Below are 26,926 nucleotides of genomic sequence, written 5' to 3' on the forward strand. Positions count from 1 at the left end.
AATTAAATATTATGAAAATGCTTGGTGTACGCCCCGCACATAAGATGTACTCAATCAATGTTAGCTACAATCATGACCCTTAGGAAAGACAAAACAGTTTTGCTTAAAGTTATAATACAAATAAGGACAGACTAAGGAGCCCGCCCTTCCCCAGAGGGGCTCCAGTCCAGGCCATTCTGAAGAGGCAAGGTGCTTCTCCTCCCTCAGACTCACGGGCCTACGTCACCTGCTGACTGGGAATAATGACTATACCTCACAGGGGTGCCATCACTGTTAAGGAAGAGGTCTCTACACCTTCTCTCCTGGGACCCCGGGGGAAAAGGGACGTTTTTAAGTAACAAAGCACATTGACCAGTAACACAGGTATGCTTATAGAGTTTACCTGTAAAAGACAAGTCAGAATACTTGGCTTGGAAGAGAATTTAGTGTCAGTTCAGAACGCCCCAGCTCAAAAAGCAAACCCATGGGTAGTCAGGAGGGCATGTGATGGTGTTAAGATACAGTTTTCAAGAGGTAAAAGCATGATTCTTGTGCAACTATAAAATGAAACTTGGCAAAGATTATATTCAACTCATTGTATAAGGAAGGAACCAGTAAGCTATTTAGAGCAGTTCAAACAGCATTTGAAGAGTTAGGGGTTCCTAGGCAATCTAATGTTAGGACAAGATTGATAGGTTAGGTATATAACTAGTTAATGTCCCACAGGACCATCAACCGTAACCCTTGGGGTCGTCTTTTTCAAAAGGACAGAAACTGTTCGTATTGGTATCTCCACTGGACAAAAATCTACATGTTAACGTGGAACTTCACCGAGTCTAAGGATAGCAAGAAGTAAATTTCTCTAGATAATCCCTGCAGGGATGGGGTGGGGTGGAGAAAATGTCATATTGCCACCATATGACATTGAAGGGCGTGCCACCCACCTTTCTGCCTTCCATCCGAGTTTTGGACTTTTTTTTTTTTTAAAACAATGGTAAATACTTACCTCACTTTACAAACAACCTTTCTCTTACATGATGCTTACAACAGCCCTGTTGAGGCAAAAAGGGCAGAGAAAACTCATTTCCAGAGGAGAAAACTGAGTTACACGAGGAGAGAGAGAAGCTGGGCTTGGAGGAGAATCCCGTTTTCTAATTCCAAGTCTCATGCTCGTCCTGAAACTCCATCTCACCCTTGCCCTTCTCTGCTCCCCTTCGTTTCAGCCCCCCATTGCTCTCGGTGGCACTGTTCCCCTTTCAGACTTCCCTTGGGGTTCACTGAAGGTAAATGCTCGAGGAGGGAGGAGACCCTGCCACTCCCCACCCTTTGTATCCCAGGGGCTTCTGGTCTCATCCACGTCCTTTTAAGTCCCCGACACCATTCAGTTCCACAGCATTAGAGGAACCACACATCCTACTACCCCGAGCCAAAGAAAGTTGTCCAAACACTTTATCCTCCCCTCGGGAAAAAGGAGCGCTTGTCTTCTCAGCTGCTGTGAGCCACTTTGCCATCGTTCATCTGAGACGGCATCCACATCAGAGAGACCCACTGTTTACAAACCGGAATATCTCATTGGAAACACCTGTTCTGGTTGACGTCTTCCCTTCGTCGATAAACAGGATGGTCATTTTCTGTGTCAGGAAGAGCTGGGTCTGTCTGCCTCCTTGGTGAATGGCACGTAGGGGACAGATGTGTGTTTATTGTGTTAAACTGTCAGCCAGGAGACCGGCAGCAAGTGTGGCCTGAGGGCCCAAATCGGTTTCTTCCGTTTCTTCCTCGCAAGGCCATTTAGTTTTCTCACCCACGGACTTCTGCTGTCATGGAAACTGTCCCACTAGCAGGATAGAGACTCAGCCCGACCCTGCTTCCTGCATCCAGTGAGAGAGGCAACATTTATAATCATGAAACAAAGTAGACAGTAAGAAAGTATATGGGGTGTGCGGTTAGGAAAGTATTTCCTCTGAAGTCGCCTAGAACTCTGAAGCTGGGAAAAAAAATTTTTTTGAGAACATCTGATTCAGAGTATGTTTATAGGAGGTAGACTGACAACAGCAAACACTCAGTGCATAATAAGTGCATGCTAAGCCCTTTCCGTGCGGCAGCCCATTGAACCCTCTCAGCGACTCCAGGGGGCAGGGTGGTTGTTACTGGCCCCATGACACAGATGAAGAAACAGACTCCACGAATCACTCACTGGCCCAAGTCCAACAGAAGAAAGGGACAGAACTGGGACGAAAATGCACACCTCTGACCCCGAAGCCCGGACCTCTTGACTTGAAACAGCTGCCTTCTCCTATCTCTCTTGCCTCTGTCGTAAGCTAGCTCTTGAACGGCGCTGGACGCCCCGGTCCATCCAGCGTTCACCATTTTTATTTGATCATATAATCCTTCCCATCTCCGCCATAAGCCACTTTGTAAGAGCCCACAGAACGAGGATTCCACGCAACAGGATATGGGCCACCCCGATCCAGGCCAGTTTTCTCATTTCCCAGAGGACCACCTTGGGCTGGGCAGGGAAACGACTCGCCTCTAGCTGCACAGCTAATAAATGTCAGCGTTGACACCATAGAGCCAGCCCCCCGACCCACAGGCCCGAGCTCGGCTGTACTGGGCCGCCTTGCATCTAAACCAAACCCTGAGCCAGCAGTTCAGCTCTCCCGGCCAAGCATCAGGACTAATCCCCTTGTAGGCTGGCTGTTAAATCCGACAGTCGTTAGAACAGTGCTCCAGTGGGCGGGGTGATTTGCCACTTAGGAAATTCTCCCGCGTAGCTCTTCTGTTTCGGGCTTTGCTGCCTCCGGGTAAACCTAAAACCATCCAGTGATGAAGCCTGATTCATACATCATACACCTCCCCGCAAAACTTCAAATCATTTAAACATGAAGTGTTATGGGATCGTTGTATTTCAGCTAGTAGAATCCAACGCGTCAGGAACAACAGGCAAGGTTTTCTACGCCAACAGCTTTAGGGAGCAAAGTTGCACCCACGAATGAAAGTTCCCCAGCTCAGACAACGAGACGGTGGTGAGCATCGTCTTGGTTTTCCATTTTAACATGACTCTAGCACGGAATAGGCACAAATATAAACATGCATCCCTTCAAATACGTGCCACATGGCTCTTACTCCCAAGGCTGTGAAGGTGTATTAGACAGAACAGTGAAGTGCCTGAGGACGTGGTATCAACAGCAGTCACCACGCAGGAGGCGTGGAGCTGGGTATTATCGCGGGAAGACTTGGGCGGGAGAAGAGAAATACTGTGAAGGATAACTGTTGCTTCCTACGTCCTTCTTTGAGTTCTGACACTAGCAATGAGGACGGCCTCACGCCTTGTCTTCTCCCCACTTACAAGCAGAGAGAGTAGAGGTGTCATGCCCCACAGAGCATGCTCAGATCGTGACACCCTACCCACCCAGCCCTTTTGTACCCTTCTGCCCTTGCATACCTCCTCCTTCTGCTAGGACCTCCTTCTCCTCCTTTTCTGCCCGCTCACCATGCACAGCCCCAATCCCGAGTCACCGCCTCTGAGAAGCCTCTCTGGAATTCCCATTCGGGTTAACACCTTCCTCTGCGCTCCTAAGGTCTGTGTGCAAGATAATAGCAGCTACCATTTGTAGTGGCTAAGGTGGCTGGGCACATTGCATGCGTTAGCTCTGTACCCATTTGACAGGTAAAGAAACTGAGGCCCAGTTTGTCCAAGGCCACACGGCTGTTAAGTCACGAAGCTGGGTGTGGAATCCAGGTCTCTCAGGCTACGAAGTCCATGTCTTTCTACTACACAACAGGCAGCCATCCTTGCCTCAAACTAATCCCTTCCCAGGAAAGGGGATAAGTATGTGTTTCTCCATCTCCCCCTAGATTGTGTATTCCTCTAGGGCACCGCGAGTCTTACCATGTATCCCTGTGCCTGGCACATAGCAGATGCTAAATAAATGGTTAAATGAATCAATAGTTTGTTGAATGAGAAGCTTATCCCTTTATCCCACAAGTTGATGGAACACTGCTTCTGATAAAATCCTAGTACATGTGGTTCCCATCCCAAGTCAGCACCCACCCCACAGTGGAGAGTCAGGTCAGTTTCTCAGCTGGCAGACCATATACTAATTCCCACCGCTTCTCCAAGTTTCATGTCCTATGAATCTCCTGGGAATTGTGTTAAAGTGCAGGTTCGAATTCGAAAGGGCTGAGACCCTCCTGGGTGGGGCGTTTCCTGCAGGCTTCTGGTGATGCTGCTGGTTCGAAGACCCCATCTGAGAGCCAGCCGGGTCTAAATACATCAGCAAGCAGCAGCCGTGCACTTTGGTTACCTGGGGCTGGTAATGAACAATAAAACCTGTCTCGTGCGTTGCGCTCTCCCAAAAGACGACCGGGTTTCAAATGCTCCTGATTTTCCGTGATTTAGCAAAATATTTAAGCTATGCTTTGAGCTGTAAACATCTGGCAGCATGAACCTTTGTTTGTGCCTGTAGCTTTGGTATAATCACACCCTATCAATAAATGAGAGACAGGAGGCACTCACTGGAAGATTCCATTCCAGTGACGAGTGGATCAGGGGAGCGGGTGAGGGTTGGGGAAGGCGCGATGAGCCCCAGGGCATTTCTGCTGGGAAAGTTCCACCCTTCCACACTTGCCTAACCCATGGCCACTTTCCCGACTGGTCTCCTCCATTCCTGGTAAACAGTAAAGTGATGGCTTATTCATCTCGAGACCTTTGAACCCCACACAATCGCTTTGCTGGCATGCCAAGTCTTTAGAGGTCAAGCATCCCTGGTCCAAGACGTTTGGAAGGAAAACACCCTCTTTTCTGTCTCCTTTTCCAGATGTCCCTGGGCCAGCAGCAGTCAGCAAGAGGTGTGCCTTGTCTGAGATGCAAGGGGACGTGTTCGGGCTTCGAGCCACATTCATGGAGGTAACGGATCTTGTCAGGAGAGGCTCTGCCTGCCTTCATTTCTTGGCTGTCCTTTCTGGGAACCCTGGTCATTCTCTGATGGGACTGCTTAGGATGCATGTGTTGCTGGTGGACTGGCTCCGGGGTGAATGCCTTCTTGCTTGGCTTAATTCAGAAATGACAGAAAAGCCCTTGAGGGGCCAAGATGAAGGAGGAGTTCAGGGCTTCATAAACCATTTCCAGGTGGAGGCTGCCAAGCTCAGCCCGGTGAGGATGCTCTGGGAAGCGGTGGACAGTCGTTAGCTGGTGCCTGGTCCACGCTGGGTAGACCTGTCTGTCCTGGGGTTTGGGGTATGGGCTTCATCTCCCCCTCCTGCACCATCATCCCCCTGGGGTTCTGACCAAAGAGTGCCCCTGGGACAGAAATAAAAATCACTGTGTCCACAGTACGTAAAAACCAGGACCTGGTATTCACATCCAAGGCAGGAGGGCTGTGAGATCCAGCTGGACTTGGACTCACGGCGCTGTTCTTTTTTTTTTCATTGAGGACTCTGAAAACAAGAGGTAGGGCTGCCGCTCTGCACAGTCCCCGGGCACTATTCACATCAGCATCTGTGTGGACCGTATGCCCTGGAGGTGTGCAGGGCACAGCCTGCGGGACCGTCCCTGCAGCCCTGGGAGAGAGGCTAAGCCCTGTAGGGCACGAGAGCTAAAAAGGAGCTTTTGTCTCCACTGCCAGAGGGTTGCCTTGGGCACTCAGTGGAAGAACAAAATTGGGGAGATGTTTGTCTCAGAGAAGTTGATTTCCGCTGTGAGATAGCAGTTACCAAAAATACTTATTGAGCTGAGCTAAGTCTTTTCTACTTAAATGCTAAAATAACCCTAAGCAGGAGGTACTAGTATGTCCACTTTACAGATGAGGAAACTGAGGGTGGGTAATGGGGGCAGAATTTGGACTCAGGTCTGTATGAAGCCCCATCCCACACTGTCAACCATTCTGCATGCAGTACTGCGGTCCAAGCACAAGATTGTTCCTTGACGTTATGCCCAGGCAGTCCCCACTTCGGAGGAGCTCATATGGTCTTCTGGACGCCAGGGACCGTCAAGGTCATCCAATCCCAACATCCGTCCCCTGCACAAATTCCTCCCACAGCTAGGATGTCCTTCCAGGACGAAGAGCTCCCCACGCATCTATTTTGGCCACTTGAGCTCTTTCTGGCCTTGAAAAGAGGCTGCCTCCCTATCATTTCACCCCGTTGGTCCTGAATCTGCCACCAGGGTGTCAGAGAACAAGGCTGGCCCCTCATCAGCTCTCTGAAGACAAGCAAGGATGCCTCCCTCAAGAGTTCTTGGAGCCGAGGGATAACGTTCCCTAAATGCACACGTGGCGTCAGTGCAGTAATGTTTCCATTCTCTCAAGGACCACAGTCCCGCGCTGCTATCTGGCATCTGAAAATGGGTGTTTGATATATTTTGTCTGGTTTCCTAGCTGTTTATGGCAGGAGGGCAGTTCTGGACACTGTTCCTCTCGGCTAGGAGCAGAAGCCTCTCAGCATTGTTTTCATCCCACTTCCTCATCATCCTACAAGTTCTTTGAACGTCAAGCGAACTCGTCCTTGAGAAACACAGACTGCAGCTTTTAGGTCCTGCCCATCCAGTGTCACCTTGGAACAACCTTAATAGGGACCTAAATTTCAGGCTTCGTGGAGCAGTGAGGTCGCAGAGCCTTAGCAGGGAAACCGTGTCAAACCGTTTTTATGCTTCAGTTCTCATGTTCTCAATAGTTTGAAAGATATTTAAAGGGTCAGAGTGGCAGCCAGTCTGGCTTCATGGGAAAGTTTCCTAACTAATAATCACAGGACAGAATTCATGTGCTGACTCTGCTTGAATAAGACACTTCCCTTCTCTAAGCCTCAGATTTCCCATCTGAAAAATGGGAAGCTTGGAGCTGGTGGGCCCTAGGATCCCCTTCCAGCTTTACGATTCCATAGCTTCAGGCAAACTGTCTGGAATCCACTTACGGATTCACATGGTTGGTAGAATTAGAATGGTCTTCATATTTGCAGCACAGAATAAGAATTACTTAGAGAGGAGGGTACAGAGTGAAGGCAAAAGCAGACTTTCAGAACAAACGTATCGTGGAGATGGAAGGGGAGGTCCCCCCAGCAGCCTTCAGCAACCCGCTTTCCAAATGGCCATGCCGGAGTCCCTGCCCGCAAGGGCCAACCTCACAGGATGCTGAGCTACCACACACGGCGGAGGGAAGCGGGCCTCCGGAAGGCCAAGCTTTTCAGAGACAGCCCAGGGCACGGCTTCTTCCTCGCATGCAGAGACTTACCATCATCATCACCGTCATCATTCTAATAGCTTTATGTTTTAAAGGCACACCAGTTTCAGTGAGCAGAGGGAAAAACCCTGATCTGAGGGAAGCAGGGGACATACTATGAAAAATGGAAGGGAGACCACTGGCTCTGCAAATTACAAAATTTTTACACCCTTTGGGGGTCTCTCTGGATAGATTCCCCCAATCTCCTCATCGCGGCACCCCTTTGATGTTAATTCTGCTCCTCTCACCGGGTCAGGATCTTCATAGATGGCGGCGCAGTAATACAATAGCTGGGCTTCCTGTGCTCTTGGAGTGACAACCTATAGAAAGTGCGCCTGAGGTGCCTAAGTTCCTGAAAGGGACATACTCATGCCTCTCGCGCTTTGGGGTGCGTGAGAATCCCCTCTGGAACAGGGTCGCGAGTGCCCGGGCCCAGATCGCACTCCAGACGCGTGTATCTAACTGGCGGGGGCCGAGCGGGGCATCCCCAAGTTAACACAGCTCCCCAGGTGATCTGGGTGTGCAGCAAAGCTTGAAAATTCATCAACTAGATCAGGGGTCAGCAAACTTTCTTTAAAGAGCCAGATAGGGCTTCCCTGGTGGCGCAGTGGTTGAGAGTCTGCCTGCCGATGCAGGGGACACGGGTTCGTGCCCCGGTCCGGGAAGATCCCACGTGCCGCGGAGCGGCTGGGCCCGTGAGCCATGGCCGCTGAACCTGCGCGTCCGGAGGCTGTGCTGCGCAACGGGAGAGGCCACAGCAGTGAGAGGCCCGCGTACCGCAAAAAATAAAAATAAATAAAGAGCCAGATAGTAATCGTTTTCGGCTTCACAAGCCACATGGCCTCTGTCACACCTATTCAGCTTGGCCCTTGTCGCAGGAAATCATCCATAGACAGTAGGTAAATGAATGAATGTGACTGTGTTGTAATAAATCTTTATTTAGGGACACTGAAATTCAAATTTCTCATCATTTTCATGTGTCCCAAAAGAGTTCATAGGCCATATAAAAAGAGGTGATGGACTGGATTCTGCCAGTGGGCTGTAGTTTGCCAGCCCCTGATATAGACCAACCCTCTCATTTTACAGATAAGAAACCTGCCAGGGGTCTGTGGTGGGCTAGTGTTCAGGCTGGGATTAGAGCCCAAGGCCATGCCATTTCCATAATTCCAGGTTGCCTATGACAGGTTGCAGAAATGGCCGTTGTGACACCATTGAGGATCTTTCCAGATGTGTCTGTGTCCCCTGCAATCTGGGTGCCTGGAAAGAGCGGGGTGGGACCAAGGGGGTGTCCGCCTCATCGGTAAAGTCTCAGAAACGTGTCTGGTGACATGAAGAGCATGAAGAAAGGAAAAATAATGTGGACACAATCTCAAAGAACATCTATTTGTCAGCATTTTGCATTTCAAAGCGTTCTGCGTTCCCAACGCCTCGCACAGCATCCTGAGCGTCTACATGAACCAACAGAGCAAAGGGCAGCTTCCTCCCCAACTTCCACGTATGGAAGGTTTGGGGACGTCAGAGGACCCGGTGGGACACTGGGCTTTCCTTCACTTCCTTCCTCGTCTTCCTCTCTCCGCTTCCTGCTCTGCTGCTGCCTCCCTCACCCACCCCCATAAACCAAAAGTGCCCTCACCTGTCTTCTTAAAGAGTCAGTTTCCTCCATGACTGGCTCATAAAGAATATTATTGGGTCATGAGTAAAATGCCCCAGTTCCATAAAACAAGCCACCCGTTCTCATGAGCACGAAAAGAAAAGCCTTCTTGCATTTGCCCTGTACCGTCTTTAGGGTCCTATTCATCTTGAGAGATAATTTCTCTGGAATTATCATTGAGATCTGCGATTTTAACATGTCTCAAATGGCAGCCCACTGAATGTGAACTTGAACTGGAAGCTTCTCCTCAAATAACGCTGGAAATGCTGCCTTCTCTTCCCCTTAACGTCACACTGCACACCCGTGCGTTAAAAACAAGAAGCAGCCTTGCACTGAAGAAATGTGTTTAACCTTCTGTAGCGTGCTGACCTCCATCACCGCTGAGCCCTTTCCCTGGGCCACATCCTGACCTCCTGGGGGAACGGGTCCAGGCAGCAGAACCGCCCCCCCACCCAGAGCATCTGCGACTCCCACGTGAACTGGTCAAGACAGCAGAACCGCCCGCCCCCCACCCAGAGCATCTGCGACTCCCACGTGGCCCAACCTGATTCTACCTTATGTTATGGTTTCCAGCTGATTTTCTCTGCCTCTCCCACCCCAACTGCAGTCTCCTTGAAGGTTGTGATAGGGCCTCCTTCTTTTCACATTAGACTAGGATTTCTCAACCTCAGCACTACTGACATTTGGGACCAGATAATTCTTTGCTGTGGAGGGAGCTGTCCTGTGCATCGCAGGATGTTTACCAGCATCCTGGCCCCTACACTATAGACGTCATAGCACCCCATTGGGACTATCGAAAGTGTCTCCACGCTCAGCCTTAAAAAAGAACAAAATAATGCCATTTGCAGCAACATGGATGGACCTCGAGATTGTCACACTGAGTGAAGTAAGTCAGACCCAGAAAGACAAATATTATATGATATTGCTTATATGTGGAATCTAAAAAAAGGGTACAAATGAACTTACTTACAAAACAGAAGTAGAGTCATGGATGTAGAAAACAATCTTATGGTTACCAGGGTATGGGGGGTGGAGGGATAAATCGGGCGGCTGGGATTGACATATACACACTACTATATATAAAATAGATCACTAATAAGAACCTGCTGTATAGCACAGGGAACTCTACTCAATACTCTGTAATGGCCTATATGGGAAAAGAATCTAAAAAAAAAAAAAAGAAACTAACACAACATTGTAAATCAACTATGCTCCAATAAAAAGTTTTTTTAAAAAAAGTGTCTCGGGCTTCCCTGGTGGCGCAGTGGTTGAGAGTCCTCCTGCCGGTGCGGGGGACGCGGGTTCGTGCCCCGGCCCGGGAAGATCCCACATGCCGCAGAGCGGCTGGGCCCGTGAGCCATGGCCGCTGAGCCTGAGCGTCTGGAGCCTGTGCTCTGCAAGGGGTGAGGCCACAGCAGTGAGAGGCCCGCGTACCGCAAAAAAAAAAAAAAAAGTGTCTCCAGACATTGTCAAATGCCCCCTGGGGACAGATCTGACCTTGGCTGGGAACCACTGATGTAGACCATCAAGGCATGCGTCTGGTAGCCCCACAGTCAAAATTTGTGCTAACTGATTAAATGCGTCAGTCTCCTGAGTTTAGAAGAGAAAAGAAGGGTTCCTCCAGGCAGGCCTGGCTGTGAAGCACCCATGCAACTGCCCTGACACGTCTCTGGCTTAGGCCTGCCCCATCCCGCGGTAGGTCTTGATGTAGCTCACTTGACCTGACAAGCTCTAAATCGCGTGTGTTCCAGCATCTGAGACACAGCACGCCTGAGGGGACACGGCCAGGAAGGGAGGGGAGCGGTTCTCCTCTCACACTGGGAACCCCCTGGGTATCTAAACCTTAACAGCAGGACACAAAGCAGCCAACTGCTTCTGTTTTTAATTGTCGGAGGGAAGTGTCAGGCCTCAAGTCACTGTGAAGCTTCCCCAGGATGCTTTTTCTTTTCCCAGCCCCAGGACAAAGCCTTGGCAAGGGACATCCATCTCTCCAGCCCGAGGGGTTTCCTAAACTCATTCCCTTCCCCCCAGGTCCTGTCCACCAGTTTCCTGAAGAAAATTTCCAGCTGTATTTTAAATTCAGGATGAGTGCTAAAGAGCTTACAAGTTGTTGAAGCTCTGAGGCCCCTGAGTCTCGGGAGGCAATTTCAATAATGCTTTCGAGCACGGATCAGTGGGCTTTTTTTTAATAAAGGGCCAGAGAGTAGATATTTTAGGCTCGGTGGGCCACGTGATCTCTGCTGCAATTACTTATCTGCTGTTGCCGCCCAAAGACAATATGTAAATGATGGGCATAGCTGTGTTCCAATAAAACTTTATTTACAGAAGCAAGTTGTGGGCCTGGTTTAGCCCACAGGCTGCGAAGACTCCTGCTGTAGAACATCTCCAGTGATGAACCAGCCTTTGCCACCCCAGTGACCAAGAGGAAAAACGTGCTGCTCTTTTTACCCACGAAAGTCATACCCACATTCCCCACAGATAGATAGGAAGACGTGAGTTTCTGACATCAAAGGCCTTTTGGGCTCCGGTTACCATTTGTCTGCTGCTAACCTTTTCAAGTTACTAAAGTTAAACTTTGAGCTTGCTTTCCAAAGCGTAGGCGCTGCCAGCGGGAGATTCTGCCTCTCTTTTCTGGAGGTTGATCTCACTTGTCCCCATCCCACCCCCCAGGAAAATGTGCAAGTCATGCAAATGCAGTCAGGAGGACCACTGCCTGAGCTCGGACCTGGAAGACGATCGGAAAATTGGCCGCTTGCTGATGGACTCCAAGTATTCCACCCTCACGGCCCGAGTGAAAGGCGGGGACGGCATCCGGATTTACAAGAGGAACCGAATGATCATGACCAACCCCATTGCCACCGGGAAAGATCCCACCTTTGACACCATCACCTATGAGTGGGCTCCCCCTGGAGTCACCCAGAAACTGGTAAGAGAGCTTCCTGCAACCAAGTGGTTGTTTCCCTGCCCTTGTAAATAGGAGCCGTGCCACAGGTTCCTGGATGTCCAAGGCGAGGTAAGAAGTGGGCAAGTTTGCAAAAATGGTAGGAACATCGCTTTGGTTTCGAACCTGCTCCTGCCTCGCTCTGTGATCTTGAAGTGAAAACTGTCTGGGCCTCAGTTTTCCTCATCCATGAAATGGGTAGAGGTGTTCACGTGAATTCTAAGGGGCCCTTTCAGCTCTAGTACAGGGTTGCTCATGGTTCCCTTTAGGTTCCCCACTTCCGAACAGAGGATGGTTTATTGTTCAGAACTCTCAGAGTGCTCGTGTTCATCCGTAAGTTCCTCATTTTCCCTCAAAGTGGCCTGGGATGTGCCCTTTGCAAGTCTCGGGGAGAGCACAGGAACACTTCTCTCTTCTCCCTAACTCCTGGGCTTAAAAGAGAGAAGTAAATTGGCTTTACACAACCCTAGGGAAGAGGCACCCAGAGAAGGACAAGGCCCAGAGAGAGCAGGTGACTTGCACAAGGTCACCCCGTGGCTGCCCACGAAAAGGACCCAAGAAAAGTCCCCATGCACTGGCCTCACCCCAGACCATTAAATCGGAAGCTGCAGATTGCAGGATCAGAATTATCAGTCACGAGTATTTAAACGAAGCCCCAAGTGATACCCCACGTGGGCCCCCTTCAAGAAGCAGAGCAGTGGACCAGCACCCCTCAAATTTCCACAAGCGTAAAAGCCATCTGGAGAGCTTGCAGAAACACATCGAGTAGGCTCAGGGCCGTTCTGAGAATCTGCAGTCCCGCCAAGCTCCCAGGTCATGCCGATGCTGCCGGCTCCCAGAGCACACCTGGAGTAGCAAGGACCCAGATGGTTTCTACAGGTTAGTGAGATTAAGAAAACCCTACAGTGTTAGAGATGCAAGCCTGACGCTGAATTCCATCTCTCCCGGGAGAAAAGGAGAGCCTTTTGAGACCCGTGTGTCCCTGTCCCTGCGGACTCCCCCCACAGCTCCTGCTACGCCCCCTCACTGAGTACCTTGCATGGCAATGACCTTCCACCTTCCTGCCCTGTACCACTCTACGGCAGGCCTGGGCTCCCTAGGCTCTTGCCCTCCTCAGGGACTTTGCACATGCTGTTCCCTCTCCTTGAAACATCCTTTCCCGGTTCTCTGCATGGCTGGCTCCTTCTGCCAGTCCTATCTCAGACAGGCCGTCCCTCACTACCCAACCTGTGGAAGATGTCACCCATCCCTCTGCTACATTTCTTCTCTCTCCCAGTTCTCCATGGTTTCTTTAGAAGCTCTTATTTCGAGCTGCCATTGTCTCATGCGTGTCTGTGCTTCGTCATCACCTCTCCCCTACACTGGAGTGAAGCCAGGCCCACGAGAGCACACGCATGCCTGTCCTGTGTACCGTCTCACTCCTCGCCTTCCACTGCACAGGGCATGCAGCAGGCTTGAGGCGTATTTGTGCCACGTCGCCTCCCAGCCAAGGACATTCCACGTGTGGTCTGGGGACTGGCACTGCTCCACAAAATCCTTGTGACTGGCCCCCGATCGGAAGCACAGAAATTGAGAATAAATGTTGGGAAAATGTTGTGGCACTTGACATCCAAGTGCGTGATGGCTGATCAGAGCTCCCGCGTGGTCAGCCTCACGTGAAAATCTCATGTGGCCTGAGCTACGTTCTCATCACGTGCACTGAGCCCACAAATCATCCTGCAATCCGTGGAAAAAACACCAAACAAATCTCGATCCTTCACCATAGACGGTTCGAGCAGCACAGTGCTAAGCTGGAGCTTAAGAGGGGGAAAAACATCCCTTCTAGACAAAGCGAAGAGAGGCAAAGTTTTCTTGGGTTTTTTTTTAAAGCTTTGCTTTTTGAGAAGCGTATTTTAAAAGAACAGGTCAGCCTGCATGAGCTCAGCCACCCTGTGAAGTGAGGGTTAGTTTAGGTGTGAGGAAACACAGAATGCTGAGCTGGACTTCGACAGCTCCAGTGGGTAGGCAGGGGCAGGTCGGGGGCCACGGGGGGCGGCACGGAATAGCGGCAGTGCCGGGCGGTTCCGAACGCGGGTCTGCCCTCCGGCACCCGGGCCTGGGTGAGCCATCAGTGGGTCTCCAAGATGTGAGCGGAAACTAAAGCAAGCAGCTCATAAAAGAGCCAGCTGTGGGCGTCAGGAACTGACTGGTGAAAACCCCAAACGCTTCAGCCCCAGACTAATCAGAGGAAGGCATCGTCGGGCCGTGATTAATGCCGGCTCATAAAACCACATGGGATAAAGGCCGCTCTGTCTGCCCTGCGTCTGGCCTGCCCGAGCAAATCACATTTCTGAGATTGGACGACTTTCTTCCCACTCACCCTTCCGACTTTTTTTTTAATTACCAAGTGATCAGGACTGATTACATTTTGGAAGTGGAACTGAATCTTGCTCTCTGTCACCCTTCCCAACCAGAATAAAAGCCAGAGAAATGCTTCAAAGACTAAAGTCTTCAAAGACTAAAGTCACAAGAAACCTAATTGCTAGTATGTACTGAGTACTTACTATGAGCCAGGCACTACGCTAAGAGCCACACATGCACAATCGCATCTGATTTTCCAACACTGTTAGGGCTGTACTGTTATTACCCTCAGCTACAGAAGAAGAAACCGAGGCTCAGGGAGGTGAATGGGTCTTTGAAAGCTAGCCGGGAATTTGTGGGGAGGCAAGATGGAGAAGATGAAGGGAACCAGCATCCATGGAGTATTTGTATATGAAGGATATCAACACCTCACCACTCCCTGTGCGCTGGGTGCATTACTGCCCCCATTTTACAGGAGAGCAAACAGAAACTGTTGAGGAGCGCATGCAGGGCTGGCATTCACTCATACCCCATCCTCTGCTCCCTTACCCGTGGCAGTCAGCGCACTGTCTCCCACTGAGCCCTCCTTGGGCCTCAGAATCCTACTCAACACAGCACTCCAGGCTGCCATGATTGACCAGGATTAACGTGTAACGTGAAGCCCATTTGCTCTCTTTGTCTGACAGCTGGAGAAGAATCAGAAAGCACAGAATCAGGACTGGGTTTTCTGATTCCAGAGTCTGTGTGTGTCCCACTGCCCAACCCTGGGAAAAGAGCATCCTTCTCCTCCACTTTTCTCTCTGCTCTTTTGATTTCTGTCCTGAAAAAGCCTGGTTCCAGGAACCTCTTCACCCAGTATGGCTGTGCCAGACAGCAGAGCACCAAATGGTTCAGAGAGTTTCTCACGAAAAACTTAAAACCTAAACCAATCTTTCCAACTGATCCTAGAAAAGGCATCTTGCTAAAGGTTTTGGGAACATGACCGTAGTCGGCTTCGTGGAGAAACACCTGAGAGCTTCTCTTGCAGGCTCTGAGCACCACCGGCAGCTCACTCTGACCTGGCCTCCCTCCCCGTCTTCCCCTTCCCGAGTCCATGCCAACTGATAGTGATTGCCTGAGGGCTGCCTTGAGGTGGGTTCTGAGACCCTCATCAGGGTTGATTAGCAATGTCTGCCATCAGCGTGTGGCTCGGGAGTGTGGGAGGGGCCTCAGGCCAGCCAGGCAAGGCCAGCCATCACGAAACACATGCCCGTGGTAGCCAGATGCTGGGGCCTTGCCAGAGCAAAGGCAGAGAGCTGGTACCCGGCTGGGGCTTTGAGGACCCTGTGAGTGCAGGCGCAACCTCGACCGCAGGGCTGACTTACAAAGTCGGGCAGGGAGGGGTGCAGGCCCTAGAAGACCAGAGCCACACACAGATCCAGGGACTACAGCCTCCTGGCACCAGGCAATGCTTCCACAGCCCCCTCACCCTGAAATGATGACAAAAGGAAACTCCCCCAGAGACTGGGGGACATTTCTTTTATCTTTGCAAATCATCCAACTTGTAGACAGTCAGTATAGAAGAAGTTGAGACCCAAGCTGCTGAGTTCAAAGCTGTCTCTGCCGCATACTAGCTGTGTGACCTTCGGGAGGTTACGTAACTTCTCTGTGCCTCAGTTTCCCAAGGGATAATATTAGTACCTTTCTCCTAGGGGTGTTGTGAGAATTAAATGGGTTAACATAGGTCAGACACTTAGAAGAAGGTCTGGAACGCAGCGAGCAGCACGTAGGTGTTAGCTGTCCCTACCGTTCCTCATACCACTCCAGTGGGGGAAGAAAGCAGGCTTCCTAGAAGAGGCTGCTCTCCCATCAGCCGAATCCTCCGTGCAACTGGGGCTGCTTCAGCACTCGGAGTCAGTGAGATACTGGCCAGGTCTGGACGCCCATTCTGGCAGCATGAGCAAAGCTCTTGTTTCCACTGCTGCAAAATCCTTCCTGAGATTCTAGGAGCCGGGCAGGCCCCAGGCAAGAAATAGGAAGGGCTGGCGGGGGTATTTCCCCTGCCCCGCCCCTGCTGCATCTCCCCAGGGTCCTGTGCCCTACCGTACCCTCATCCATCTCCTCAGGGCCCTGTGCCCCACCCCAGCCTGCTGGCTGTTGGGCTGCTGCTTCCCGTCCTCTGTTGGTCCCATCCCTTCCCCCACCCACTGCCCTCGGATGTCCTACTTCAGACTCCCCCAGGAGGACCTATACAAGCACTCACTTCCAGGCCCCTGCAGGCTCCTAAAACAGAGTGGGCCTGGGAAGCTCTCCCACAAGGGCGCCAAGCGAGTCCTATGCACCGCAAAGTTTGAGACAAGGGTCTTCAGATCTACCCGTCTGGCCTGTTCTCGTCGGAGGCCACCTGCAGTTTCACGCTGATCAAGAGAAAAGCCACGGGCTTCCCAAGACACAGCAGGGATCAGCCCCTGCCAGACGTGTCGTCAGCTGGGGGGCCCCCCCGGGGCTTCTGGTTCTTCTGAGTGTTGGGTGAAGGGCCTGGGACTCTGGCCAGCCAGCCTACTCTGGCCCCTTTTCGGGGCTGCGGACTCGGCTGAGTGACACTGCTCTCCTCTTACTTGTGAGGCAGATCAAGTGAGGTGGCCACTGACTCCTCACAATGGCCCAGACCCTAACGAGCATGCTTTCTACCCTGAACTTTGCAGATGAGGAAACGGAGGCCCAGAGAGGCTGGGTGCTTTCTTGATCTTACACGGAGAGCAGCAGCAGGGCCGGAGCTAGAAACCCACATTTCCTGGCACCCCAGGATTCCGTGCACCACCCAGGCCATTTCCTGCGTCTAGAAGGTGCCCTGAGAGTATGAGGGGCTGTGCAGAGGAACAGGGACGAAGAGGGTATGCGTGAGCCCGCAGGGCCGGGAGGTCTCAGCCGGGCCCCCCGGGATGCAGGGCTGAGCCGCCGAGGGTGGGGTGCTCACAGCCCCCCTCAACTGCATTCCCACACCTGCCTCTCCCTGTTCTCAAAAGGCTCTTACCCGGAATTCATTTATTATGAAACTCAGCAAACCAGGCTCTGGAGTAGCACCCCCTCCCCCAGGTTCTCATACCCTGTTCCGTACAGACAGGCCGCAGCTGGGACTGTCCATTATGAATCGCATTTTCCATGTTGGTTAACACAACTCCAGGGTGAGGCCAGCCTCAAAGACGAGATATGGGGCAGGCAGATTCTAAGAGGGTAAATACGGCAGCAGCCACGGGGGCGTGGGAATGAGGCTGTCTGGTGGGCGAGGCAGGTATGGGTCAGGGTTAGGTCGGGCACAGTGGTGGAGAACAGTAGTCCAGGACCAACAACTGGCCCTTCACACTTTCTCATGCTGTGTGGCCTCGACCTTCACCTTCCCCTAATCTCCCCGTCCCTGGGACCCACCCAAGTGTAAGATTTCTGCTTATCTCACAAAAGCAAGCAAGCCAGCCAACAGAAGGCCATTGGACAGTCATCCACGGACATATGAATATTCAGGTGGTCTAGCATCTGTGCCAGCCCTGTTGGTGTGGAAATGGGACTGACCTGAGACCTTGTCGATCTACTATTAGAAGGTGCCTTTGCATATTTTTAAATTAATAAACTATGAAATACCTTCTGCCTATAGTGATTTAATTATACTTTGCCAAGAAAAGCGATTTTAAACTAGATCGACTTTTTTTTTTTTAAATGAGAAGCATGGCCACGAGGTAAATGAGGTAAAAATATTCAGTTTTGAAGGAAACAAAAATCCTTGTTGCAAAGCCAGCAAATCTAAAAGGAACGTCTACTGAAATTACCCGATTCTCATCGAGACTGTGAATCTGTGAGTGTGACTCAGGGGAGAGCGGAAGCTTATTTAGGTCTCTTTCCAGTGTTCCCCAAATTCACCCCGCTTCTTCCTTGAGGATAATCCTTGGGTTCTGCAGAGACCTGCAGAAGCCCAGGTCTCGCCAGGGCTCAGATCTCTGCCCAGTGCTTGGGAATCATGGTGCTGGGTCTCCTCTTCCCCAGGGCCTGCAGTACATGGAGCTCATCCCCAAGGAGAAGCAGCCAGTGACGGGCACCGAGGGCGCCTACTACCGCCGGCGCCAGCTCTTGCGTCAGCTCCCTATCTACGACCAGGACCCCTCTCGCTGCCGCGGACTTTTGGAGAACGAGCTGAAAGTGATGGAGGAGTTTGTGAAGCAGTATAAGAGCGAGGCCCTGGGTGTGGGCGAAGTGGCCCTCCCGGGGCAGGGCGGCTTGCCCAAGGAGGAGGGGAAGCAGCAGGAGAAGCCCGAGGGCGCAGAGACAGCCGCCCCGACTACCAACGGCAGCATCAGCGACCCGTCCAAGGAACACGTAAGTCTCTCCCATCCATCCATCCATCCATCCATCGGGTCTGGCTGAAACCGCCCAGGCCAGGGCTGCAGGGTCAGGGCCCCAGCCCCAGGCTCTGTTCCCTCATTCCTGCCTTCATTCGTGGTCACGATCCAGGAGAGGTCACAGGCAAGCAAACCGTCGCAGTGCGGAGAAAGGGCATCTGTCCTGGCTTGGGGGTGAGGGTAGGCTTGGGGGAGGAGGTGAGGCCCATGCTGGCCTTGGAAGAATAATTAAGAGTGCCCCAGGCCTTCGGGCTCTTCGGGGAAGACCTGTGTTGCCTTAAAGAGGTGATCACGTGCAAAAAAAGGTGAAAGTCTCAGACAGCACAGCACAGTCAGAGGACTGAATGAAGTCCCAGGTGGCTGGAAGTGTGGTACCAGGGTGCAGGGGGCCCCAAGGCTGGCGAGGTCAGCAGGGGCACGCTTCCGGAAGGGTCATGCCCTCCGTCCATCCATCACTCAAGCATTGATTGGCCTGTACTGTCCTCCGAGCCCCGGGAAATCAAAGAGGCAGAGGACACTGTCCCCGTATTGGGATGCCATAGATTTAGGACTTTACTGCAAGGGCCGTAGGGAGAGCTGGCGGGCTTGAGATTCGGGCCACGTGGGGCTGTTTGCTAACGTTCATGGGCCCCCAACCCCTGTCAGCCAAGAGGCTTCATGCTTCTACGTGACATTTGGAGATAAAAGTCCCAATATATAGGGTCCTCAGGCAAACCACCTGCCTTGCTGGGAACAGGCTAGCCGTCACCCGCGTGAGCCAGACACCCCTGGGAAATGCCAGCCGGAACGATGCCGTCAGTACATCCGGAAGGGGCGGGTCTTTCTTCTCTGTAGGGACTCACACTTGTTATCCAAAACCTGCGTCCTGCATCTCCCACCCCCGCCCCCTGGGCCCGTTCATTTGGGATTGCCATCCAACACAAAGAACAAGGAGACAAAAAGACAAAAGAATGAAATGGATTTTCACTAGCACAAATTGGTGATGGTCTTGAAAAGACCATTTCTCAGGAAGAATTCACATGCCAGGAACTTCTGAAAACATTAGATCCAGTTACCACGTTTCATAAACTAGCCTTGTCCCCAGCCCTGCCTTCTATCCACCCTCCAGCAGCCATCGATCTTTAACACATTAGTACTGTGTAATTCCAAGCTGGAACGCAACGTCTTTAAGTCTGTGACGTTTCCCAGTTGCCATTCCCAAGAGAGAAATGCTGGTCTGAGAACGTATTTTATCCTGGACTCAGCCCACGGGTTTGGACAGTGTGGAAGTGGGGCAGAGGCGGCCTGAGATCCCAGGGCCTTGGCAACAGTCAACTTTAGGAAATGGCTGTGACACTTTGGAAGCATTTAAACAAGACCAGGCAGTAAATAGGGAATGCGAAGGAAGCCGATATTGGTGGGTCGGGCTGGCTGGGAAAACAGACTTTTCCTTCCTGACCCTAACCCCAATCTTAATTAGATAACAAATTATGTCATTAGTAGACTCACGTCCATCACCCTCTCTAAATGCTGAGTCCTGTCTTGTCCATCTCTGTATCCGCAGCAGCAGTCATCTATATAATATAGAGAATAGGTGCTTGATAAATACGCGATCCATGAATGACTGAACAAGGGAATGAATGAATGAATGTTCAAACTAAATTTTGTTTTCGTTTTTGTCTGCGTCCGGTCTCAGTTGCAGCACGCAGGAGCCTTCGTTGTGGCGTGCAGGCTTCTCTTTAGTTGTGGCGCGTGGGCTCTGTAGTTGCGGCACGCAGGCTTAGTTACCCCGCAGCATGTGGGATCTTAGTTCCCCAACCAGGGATCAAACCGGCGTCCCCTGCAGTGCAAGACGGATTCTCAGCCACTGGACCACCAGGGAAGTCCCATGTTCGAACTAAATTGATCCTCGAAAGATGGGGACCACTAGGGTGGCCATTTTGCCTGAAAGGACGATGAGATTTCAAGTTCACATGCCTGAAGCACCTGCTACGTGCCACGTGCTGTGCTCAGTACTTCCAGGTCTTGGATTAATTCGAACTGTTACCTGGTAGGTGGATTTCACCAGCCCCATTTTACAGGTGAGCAGTCAGAGATTCAGAGAAGAATGGTGGCTTGTCAGAGGCCCCATCATTTCTAAAGGGCAGAAGCTGGATCATCATACTCTTTCTACTGCGTGATGCTGAGTTATAAAAACCCTGCTTGTTATCTGTATTTAACTCCCTGTTTATCTCCTTGAAGCCGGGGAGCAAATTCTATTAAGGTAGCTAAGTAACCTGCCAGGCCATAGATGGCTTGTCCCCAGCAGCCCTGCCATTGGGGCCTGGCTGTGGGCTCGCTGCCTGAACTGCTCTGCTCTACCCCAGGGGGCGGCATATCTAGGGGACATGGGTGCTGGCTGTCCTATGTGCTGGGCTCCTCTTGTTCTCATAAAAGGGCAGGTAGGACAGTTACCACAGACAGGCATCAGGCACGAAGCCTGACTTTTGCTCCCCTGACGAGGGCCACAGACTTTGCTAGAAGCAGTCAGGGCATTCAACTTGAGAACCCAGGTACAGGGAGGAAGCATAGGACTGACACCCCAAATCCAACAGTGATTTATGAAAGAAAAGGTGGCAAAAAGAAGGCCATGTGAAATGTATTACACTGGAGCTACGATGGTAACGTATCACACTTTATCATCCTAACGGCGACGTTATTACTGTTGTTAGTGGCTACCGTTTAGCGGGCTTTCTCTGGACCGAGGACAGAGCTAAGCAGGAGGGTATCTGATGTAAAGCTCCCAACCGCCCAAGGGAGGCTATAGGATTCGAACCAACTCAGCCCTCTTTCCTGTTTCCCAAAGCTTATTCCTAGAAAGCTCATGGCTATGAAGCTGTAAACGGGCCATGTAAAGGGGACATCAGACTAAACAAAACGAAATGGGTTTCTTTAGGGCTGGACTTCTCAGAGCCTTTAGGAGGCCACGGCCGTGGTTCTCGAACTAAAGTCACCTGGAAGCTGGCTAAAATCCAGAGGCCTGGGTCCCACCCCAGACTTGTTGGTGCAGGTGGAGTCTGAGAACCTGAAATCCTGGCGAGTCTCCAGGTTGATGCCAACGCTGGGGGCCACACTTTGAGAACCGCCGCTAAAGAGGGTTAAAAATGATCTTACATTTAAGCTCAGTCAAAATGATACTGCCGATCTGGTATACAGGAGGGTCCGAGAGATGCTAATGGGGGCATTTTCTAGATTTATGTGGCCCCCGGGCTTAGGGTGTACGGCTTTGAGAACACTGCACAGCACTCTTGAATTCCTTGAACTCTCCACAGGGAGTGGTGGAAACACAGGCACAGAACGCAGCCCCCTGATCTATACCCGCCCCGAATGCCCCATCCCAGAGCGCACTACACTCCACACTTGGCAGCCGGAGGCCACGCGCCCTGCTTTCTCTGAGCTGCCGGTAGCCTACACCCCACGGCGGTTCTCCCAGGAGCTCGCTCGGCTCTGTCCTGCTGCTGGGCGGCCTGTTGCAGTCGTGCCCTTCCTCGGAGACCCTGGCTGCCAAGTCCTCCCCGCAACCCCAGGCCCCTCCACCAGACTGTCCAGACCAGAGGAGCATTATCGCCAGAAGGCTTCTCCAAGTCGCCTGTGTGGAATCCCCAACCACGGGCTGAGCGCTGGGTGAAGCCGGAGGGCGGTGGGCCAGCTGGGTGATGGGAGCAGCGCCCTCTGAGCCGACCCGTCCTCATGGCCGGGACTCTTCACTTACTCGGATCTGAGTAAGGCCCTCCGCCAGGCCTTCCCACGGGCCCCGTGACAGGACGGGAGGCCTGAAATCAGCCGTGGCACGTCTGGGAATGAACCCCAAAGCTGCGGCCGCCCATGCCGACCTCAGGGCAGGTCCCTGCAAGTGTCATCCTGACCCTGAGCTCAGGAGAGGCCGTGGCATGGCAAATGCCCTGAGAGTCATCCCACTTCATGAGGAAACGCCACGGCACAAAAATCCCAGATACTAACCAACCGCTGTCACTCCCAAAGCAGGCCCTTTAAATCAGTGAGGCCAAGTAAAAACACCCCACTATTTAGCCTCTTTCCCTGATCTGCCCCCCTGTGTGTGCGTGTAGCGGCGAGGGTGGTGGGGAATTGTTACTTCACAGCAGGCTCATTCATCTCTTTGAATCCTCCCAACGACTGGCAAGACGGCTTGGGGTCGTTATGCCCATTTCACAGACGTGGAGCCTGAGGCACAGAGAGGTTAACTGGTTTGCCGGCGAGGTTCCAGCCCAGGTCCTTCTGCGTCACCAGCCCTGCGGGGTCCCAGCAGGGTGGGGACAAAGCAAGGGCACGTGCATTTATGTTTGTCGGCGTGGATGGCAGTGTGCAGAGTTACTCCCAGCCCAGCCTGGTGAAGAACTTGAGGGCCTCTCGTCTGTGAGCCAAGAACAAGGGAAGGACGTGCCTGCCCCGCCCCAGTCCCATCCACCACGGGTTCTCGGGGGTCTTGGGGGCTTCGAAGTGTTCCGCGGCCGTGGAGCTGCCCACCCCAGCAGCCCAGACCATTCCACAGCAGCACGGTGGGGCTCCATATCTGCTTTCCAGGCCCCCACTCCCGACCTCTCCCACCTGGATGGATCCTACGGACACTGGACCTCAATGCTCAGACGGTGAACAGCTCTACCAGACCATTTCCCTGCGTTTAGAAAGTTTACTGGATGTTTTCTCCGAAATTAAATATACCAATTTCCTGGGCATGGTCATCCTGCCCAGGAATTTCCGCCCTTCCCTACACCCCAAACTTGTAACCGAAGAAAGACGAAAGAAAGCCAGGACGTAGCATTTAATGTCATCTCCGCCCCTTCGTAGTTTTCATCCCTGCCGGGAGACCCCAGCTCCTGCCTCATGGGCCAAGCTGTGGCCCCAGAGAAAGTGACTAAGAGGAGAACAGACTGAAAGAAGTGAAGACATTGCTGGAAGTCGTAAAGATGTGTTAATTTGGTCCCAAATTACAGTGTAACGCCCCTGCCCCCTTTCCCCACAAGAATGCACAAAGGAGGGACCGGAGGTGTGGGTCCCCTCCCTCCCACGAGGTGGGCCTCTCAGATGGAAACTTAACAGCCGCTGGCGGCTCAGCCCAACTCCAGCCCCGACAAGGGACATACTTGTGGGCAAGGGACTTCCAAAGCTTGGTCCGAGCAGATGTTTGGCTTGTGGGCCGGCAGGCTGGCTTTCCTGCCAGCCCCTCTCTGCGAATTTGAAACCACTGTGCGCCCCCAGGCCTGCAAGCCATGCCTGAGCTGGAGGACAGAGGATCAAAGGAAGCCCCCCCCGCCCCGCAAATTGCCATGGTTACCAGGCTTCTCAGCATCTGCCTACCACCTTGTTCACAGGGGAGATATTTTAATGACATTAAAGGAGATTTGATTTGCCACAGAAAATTCCTTTTATCCTGCTTTCCATACTGTAAATACTTTGCCGTGTTGCCTCATAAGGCTTCACAACTATCTTTCCCGCCCCCCCGCAAAGTGGGCTACGTAATAGTCCATTGACTAAAACAGGGGTTGGCGAACTTTTCCTATAAAGGGCAGATCGTGAATATTTCAGGCTTTACGAGCCACAAGGTCTCAGTCATAACCACTGGCCTCTGTCCTTGTGGCGCTGACGCAGCCAAAGACAATACCTCAACAGATGACCAGGGCTGTGTCCCAATAAAACTTTATTTGCAAAACCAGGCAGCAGGCTGGATCTGGCCCCAGGGATGTACTTTGCTGACCCTGGCACTAGAAGAACCATAAAAAATGGTTTTCACCATTTATGAATGACCTGGGCTTTGTTCCGTTTTATTTTGCTACTGGAGGTTACTTGGGGACGCTGATAATTCTGAGGATAGTGTCATCTGCCATTCGTTGACGACCTACATCGTGCCACGCAGCACGCCAGAGGCTTCACACGGTGGTTCCATTCAATCCCAAGAACTACCCGGCAAGATATATCATCCCCCTCTCTAGCTGTCTAGCTGGTGAGCCGTGAAGCCAGAACTGGAACTCAGGCCTGCCTCACCTCAAACCCCGCACAGACTCCAAAGGACGGCAGCTCCCGCTTCCAGAGCCCCCGTGTGGCCCAGACACCTGGCGAGGCCTCTGCAACAGAGATGACCGCACGTAAGCCTCGTCCCTACTCAGCAGCAGCCCGCTGTAGGGATACACTTGTCAAAGCCAGATTCGGGAACACCCCAGGCTGACGTTCTCTCTTCCAAGTGTCGCATTTGGGAAGCCTTCCTGGCCCCATCCTCCCCCTTCACCAGATAAGCAGTGAGGGAGATGCGGTTAGAAACGCCTGCATTCTGCCTTGCTTGGGAGAGGGCCCCCTCCTCAAGGACCTGCCCCTAGAAGATGCGGGAGACAAAGCACTGGTGGGCCCACAGCACTGACCCCACGTGCAAAGCAATCCCCAAGATCAGGGCCCACCGTGTGTCACAGATGCAGAAACTGAGGCTCGCAGATCCCCCCAGATGAAGCTACGGCGGGACCTCGTGCAAAGGCCGGGACCCTAACCGCAGCGCCTGCGGCCACCCACCTATTCTGCACCACAAGGAACCTCGGGAAGGTGCCCATGTGGGGCAAGAGAACGCAAGAGGCTAAAGATGCCAGCCGTGACACTGGGCCAGAAAAGAGGAAAAAAAACCCAAAAAACTGCCGATAGACGAGGCTGCAAAGCAAAGATGGTGAATAATCGCCATAAGAGGAAATGGAGAGATGCTCTTTATAAATAAATTGTTGAGTATTTGTGTTGGAAAGAACCCAGTGCCTGAATTCAAGGCCCCTGAGTCAATATTTACTGTATTGTAATGGTGCGCTTTTCACGAGGCAATCTGGGTTTAGACTGGGGAGGCCTTTGGATAAGGGCCTTCCAGAAAAGAACCGCATGATTGGAACAGAACTGCTGGCAGCCGCGGCAGACGGATTACGGCTGGTTTACCGGTCTCTCAGCATCTGCAGATCTGTCCCTGGAGGCCAGCTCGGCTCATCCCTGGAGACAGCTCTTTGGCCGTGGAAGCTGGGGCCACCGTCCTGAATCTGCTGCTTCCTGAAACACTTTGTGTCTTGGTTACTTCCATTTCAGAAGCCTGAATAACTCTGCGTGCCCATGTGTGCTGCTCCTGTTACCTGGGGCCGCACAGCAAACCATCCTGAGATGCTGCGGCTTAGAGCACCTGTTCCAAGTCGTCTGTTTTCTCGCAGATCAGCAACCTGGGCAGGGCTCAGCGGGAGAGCTTGTCTCTGTCCCTGACATCTGGCCTTGATGCTTGGAATACAGATACGGCTAGGGCTGGACCAGCAGGGGCCCCGGCCTCTCCCTCTATCTCTGTGTTTTCTCCGTGTGGCTGCCCTCGGATGCGGGTCTCAGGACTCCCAAGAAAGAGCCCGTGGAAGCTGTGTTGCCTTTATGACCTGCCTCCGGGATCTACAGCATCCCTTCCACCACATTCTGTTCTACAGAAGCGAGTTACTACGGCGGGACCATATGCAAAGAAAGGGAATACGGGTATTGGTTGGAGGAGGGTCCAAGAAGTTGCCGGCATCATTTCCACACCTCACGGCGGAGGGAACCCCAGCCCTGCAGGGTCTGAGCTTTGCAGGCAGCTGAATCTAGAATGCTCCTCAGCTTTCTCAGTGCAAGTGTTTACAAAATCCCGAAGTACAGAATATACGAACTCTTTCATTTAGACGCTTGTGATGAAGAATCTCTCACCACTTGAACGGGGCAAGACAGAACTTCAGTGGCACCAGGAGAAACGTCACATGTGTTCCACCTACGACAGGTCTGTGCTACCGCTCCTTCCCCCGGAGGGACCACAGTCTGCAAACTAGGTCACGAGGCAAAGGCTGGACAGATTCCCATGAGAAGGCTCTAGTTTTAGACAGTTGGGAGTCTGAATGAGAACCCACTGACATGCTAATGATCAATGGTCTTCTCTGTGCCTTTTAGCCTAGTTCCAAAGGACTTCTACTCGACCAAAAGTGGCTTCTCTAGAGGGGAAGTCACCTGGGAATGACCACATTGGGCTTTCTTCAAAATGGTCTAGAATTTAAGCATACCAGGAATTCAAATTGGCTTTTGCTGTCATGGAACCTAATTGGTCATGTCATTTTTGCTGAGTTCTTATATAAGGTCATGTTCAAACGCTCTATGACAGTGGGTCTCGAAGTGCGGTCCCCTGACCATACCAGCATCCCCTGGGAGTCTGAAAATTCCCCTGCCCCCTCCCAGACCTACTAATCAGACACTCGGGGTGGGGAGATGCAGCACTCTGAGCGGCCCTCTAGGGATGCTGGGGCAGACTCGAGGCTGAGAACGCTGTCTTGGAGGGGGTGGGATGGGAGAGGGAGAAAAGCAGGCCCACCAAGGCGGGCACTGATTGTAGCTGAGTCTGGGGTAGTGACAGAAGATGAAACTCACATGATGTGATTCTCTGGCC

The 26,926-nt window shown here is 52.1% G+C and overlaps 1 protein-coding gene across 1 annotated transcript in view; it reads left to right on the top strand.

Annotated features, from left to right (window-relative positions):
* The window catches only part of LMCD1 (LIM and cysteine rich domains 1), a 57,819-nt gene that overhangs the window by 24,017 nt on the left and 6,876 nt on the right, over positions 1 to 26,926 (top strand). The window contains exons 2-4 of the mRNA XM_082662847.1: positions 4,797 to 4,885; positions 11,512 to 11,767; positions 18,137 to 18,466. Of these exons, the coding sequence (XP_082518973.1) occupies positions 4,797 to 4,885; positions 11,512 to 11,767; positions 18,137 to 18,466 (675 nt within the window). The remainder of the gene's footprint in view (positions 1 to 4,796; positions 4,886 to 11,511; positions 11,768 to 18,136; positions 18,467 to 26,926) is intronic.

Source organism: Grampus griseus (genome assembly GCF_964374135.1).
Source record: "Grampus griseus genome assembly, chromosome: 10".
Classification (NCBI taxonomy): domain Eukaryota; kingdom Metazoa; phylum Chordata; class Mammalia; order Artiodactyla; family Delphinidae; genus Grampus; species Grampus griseus.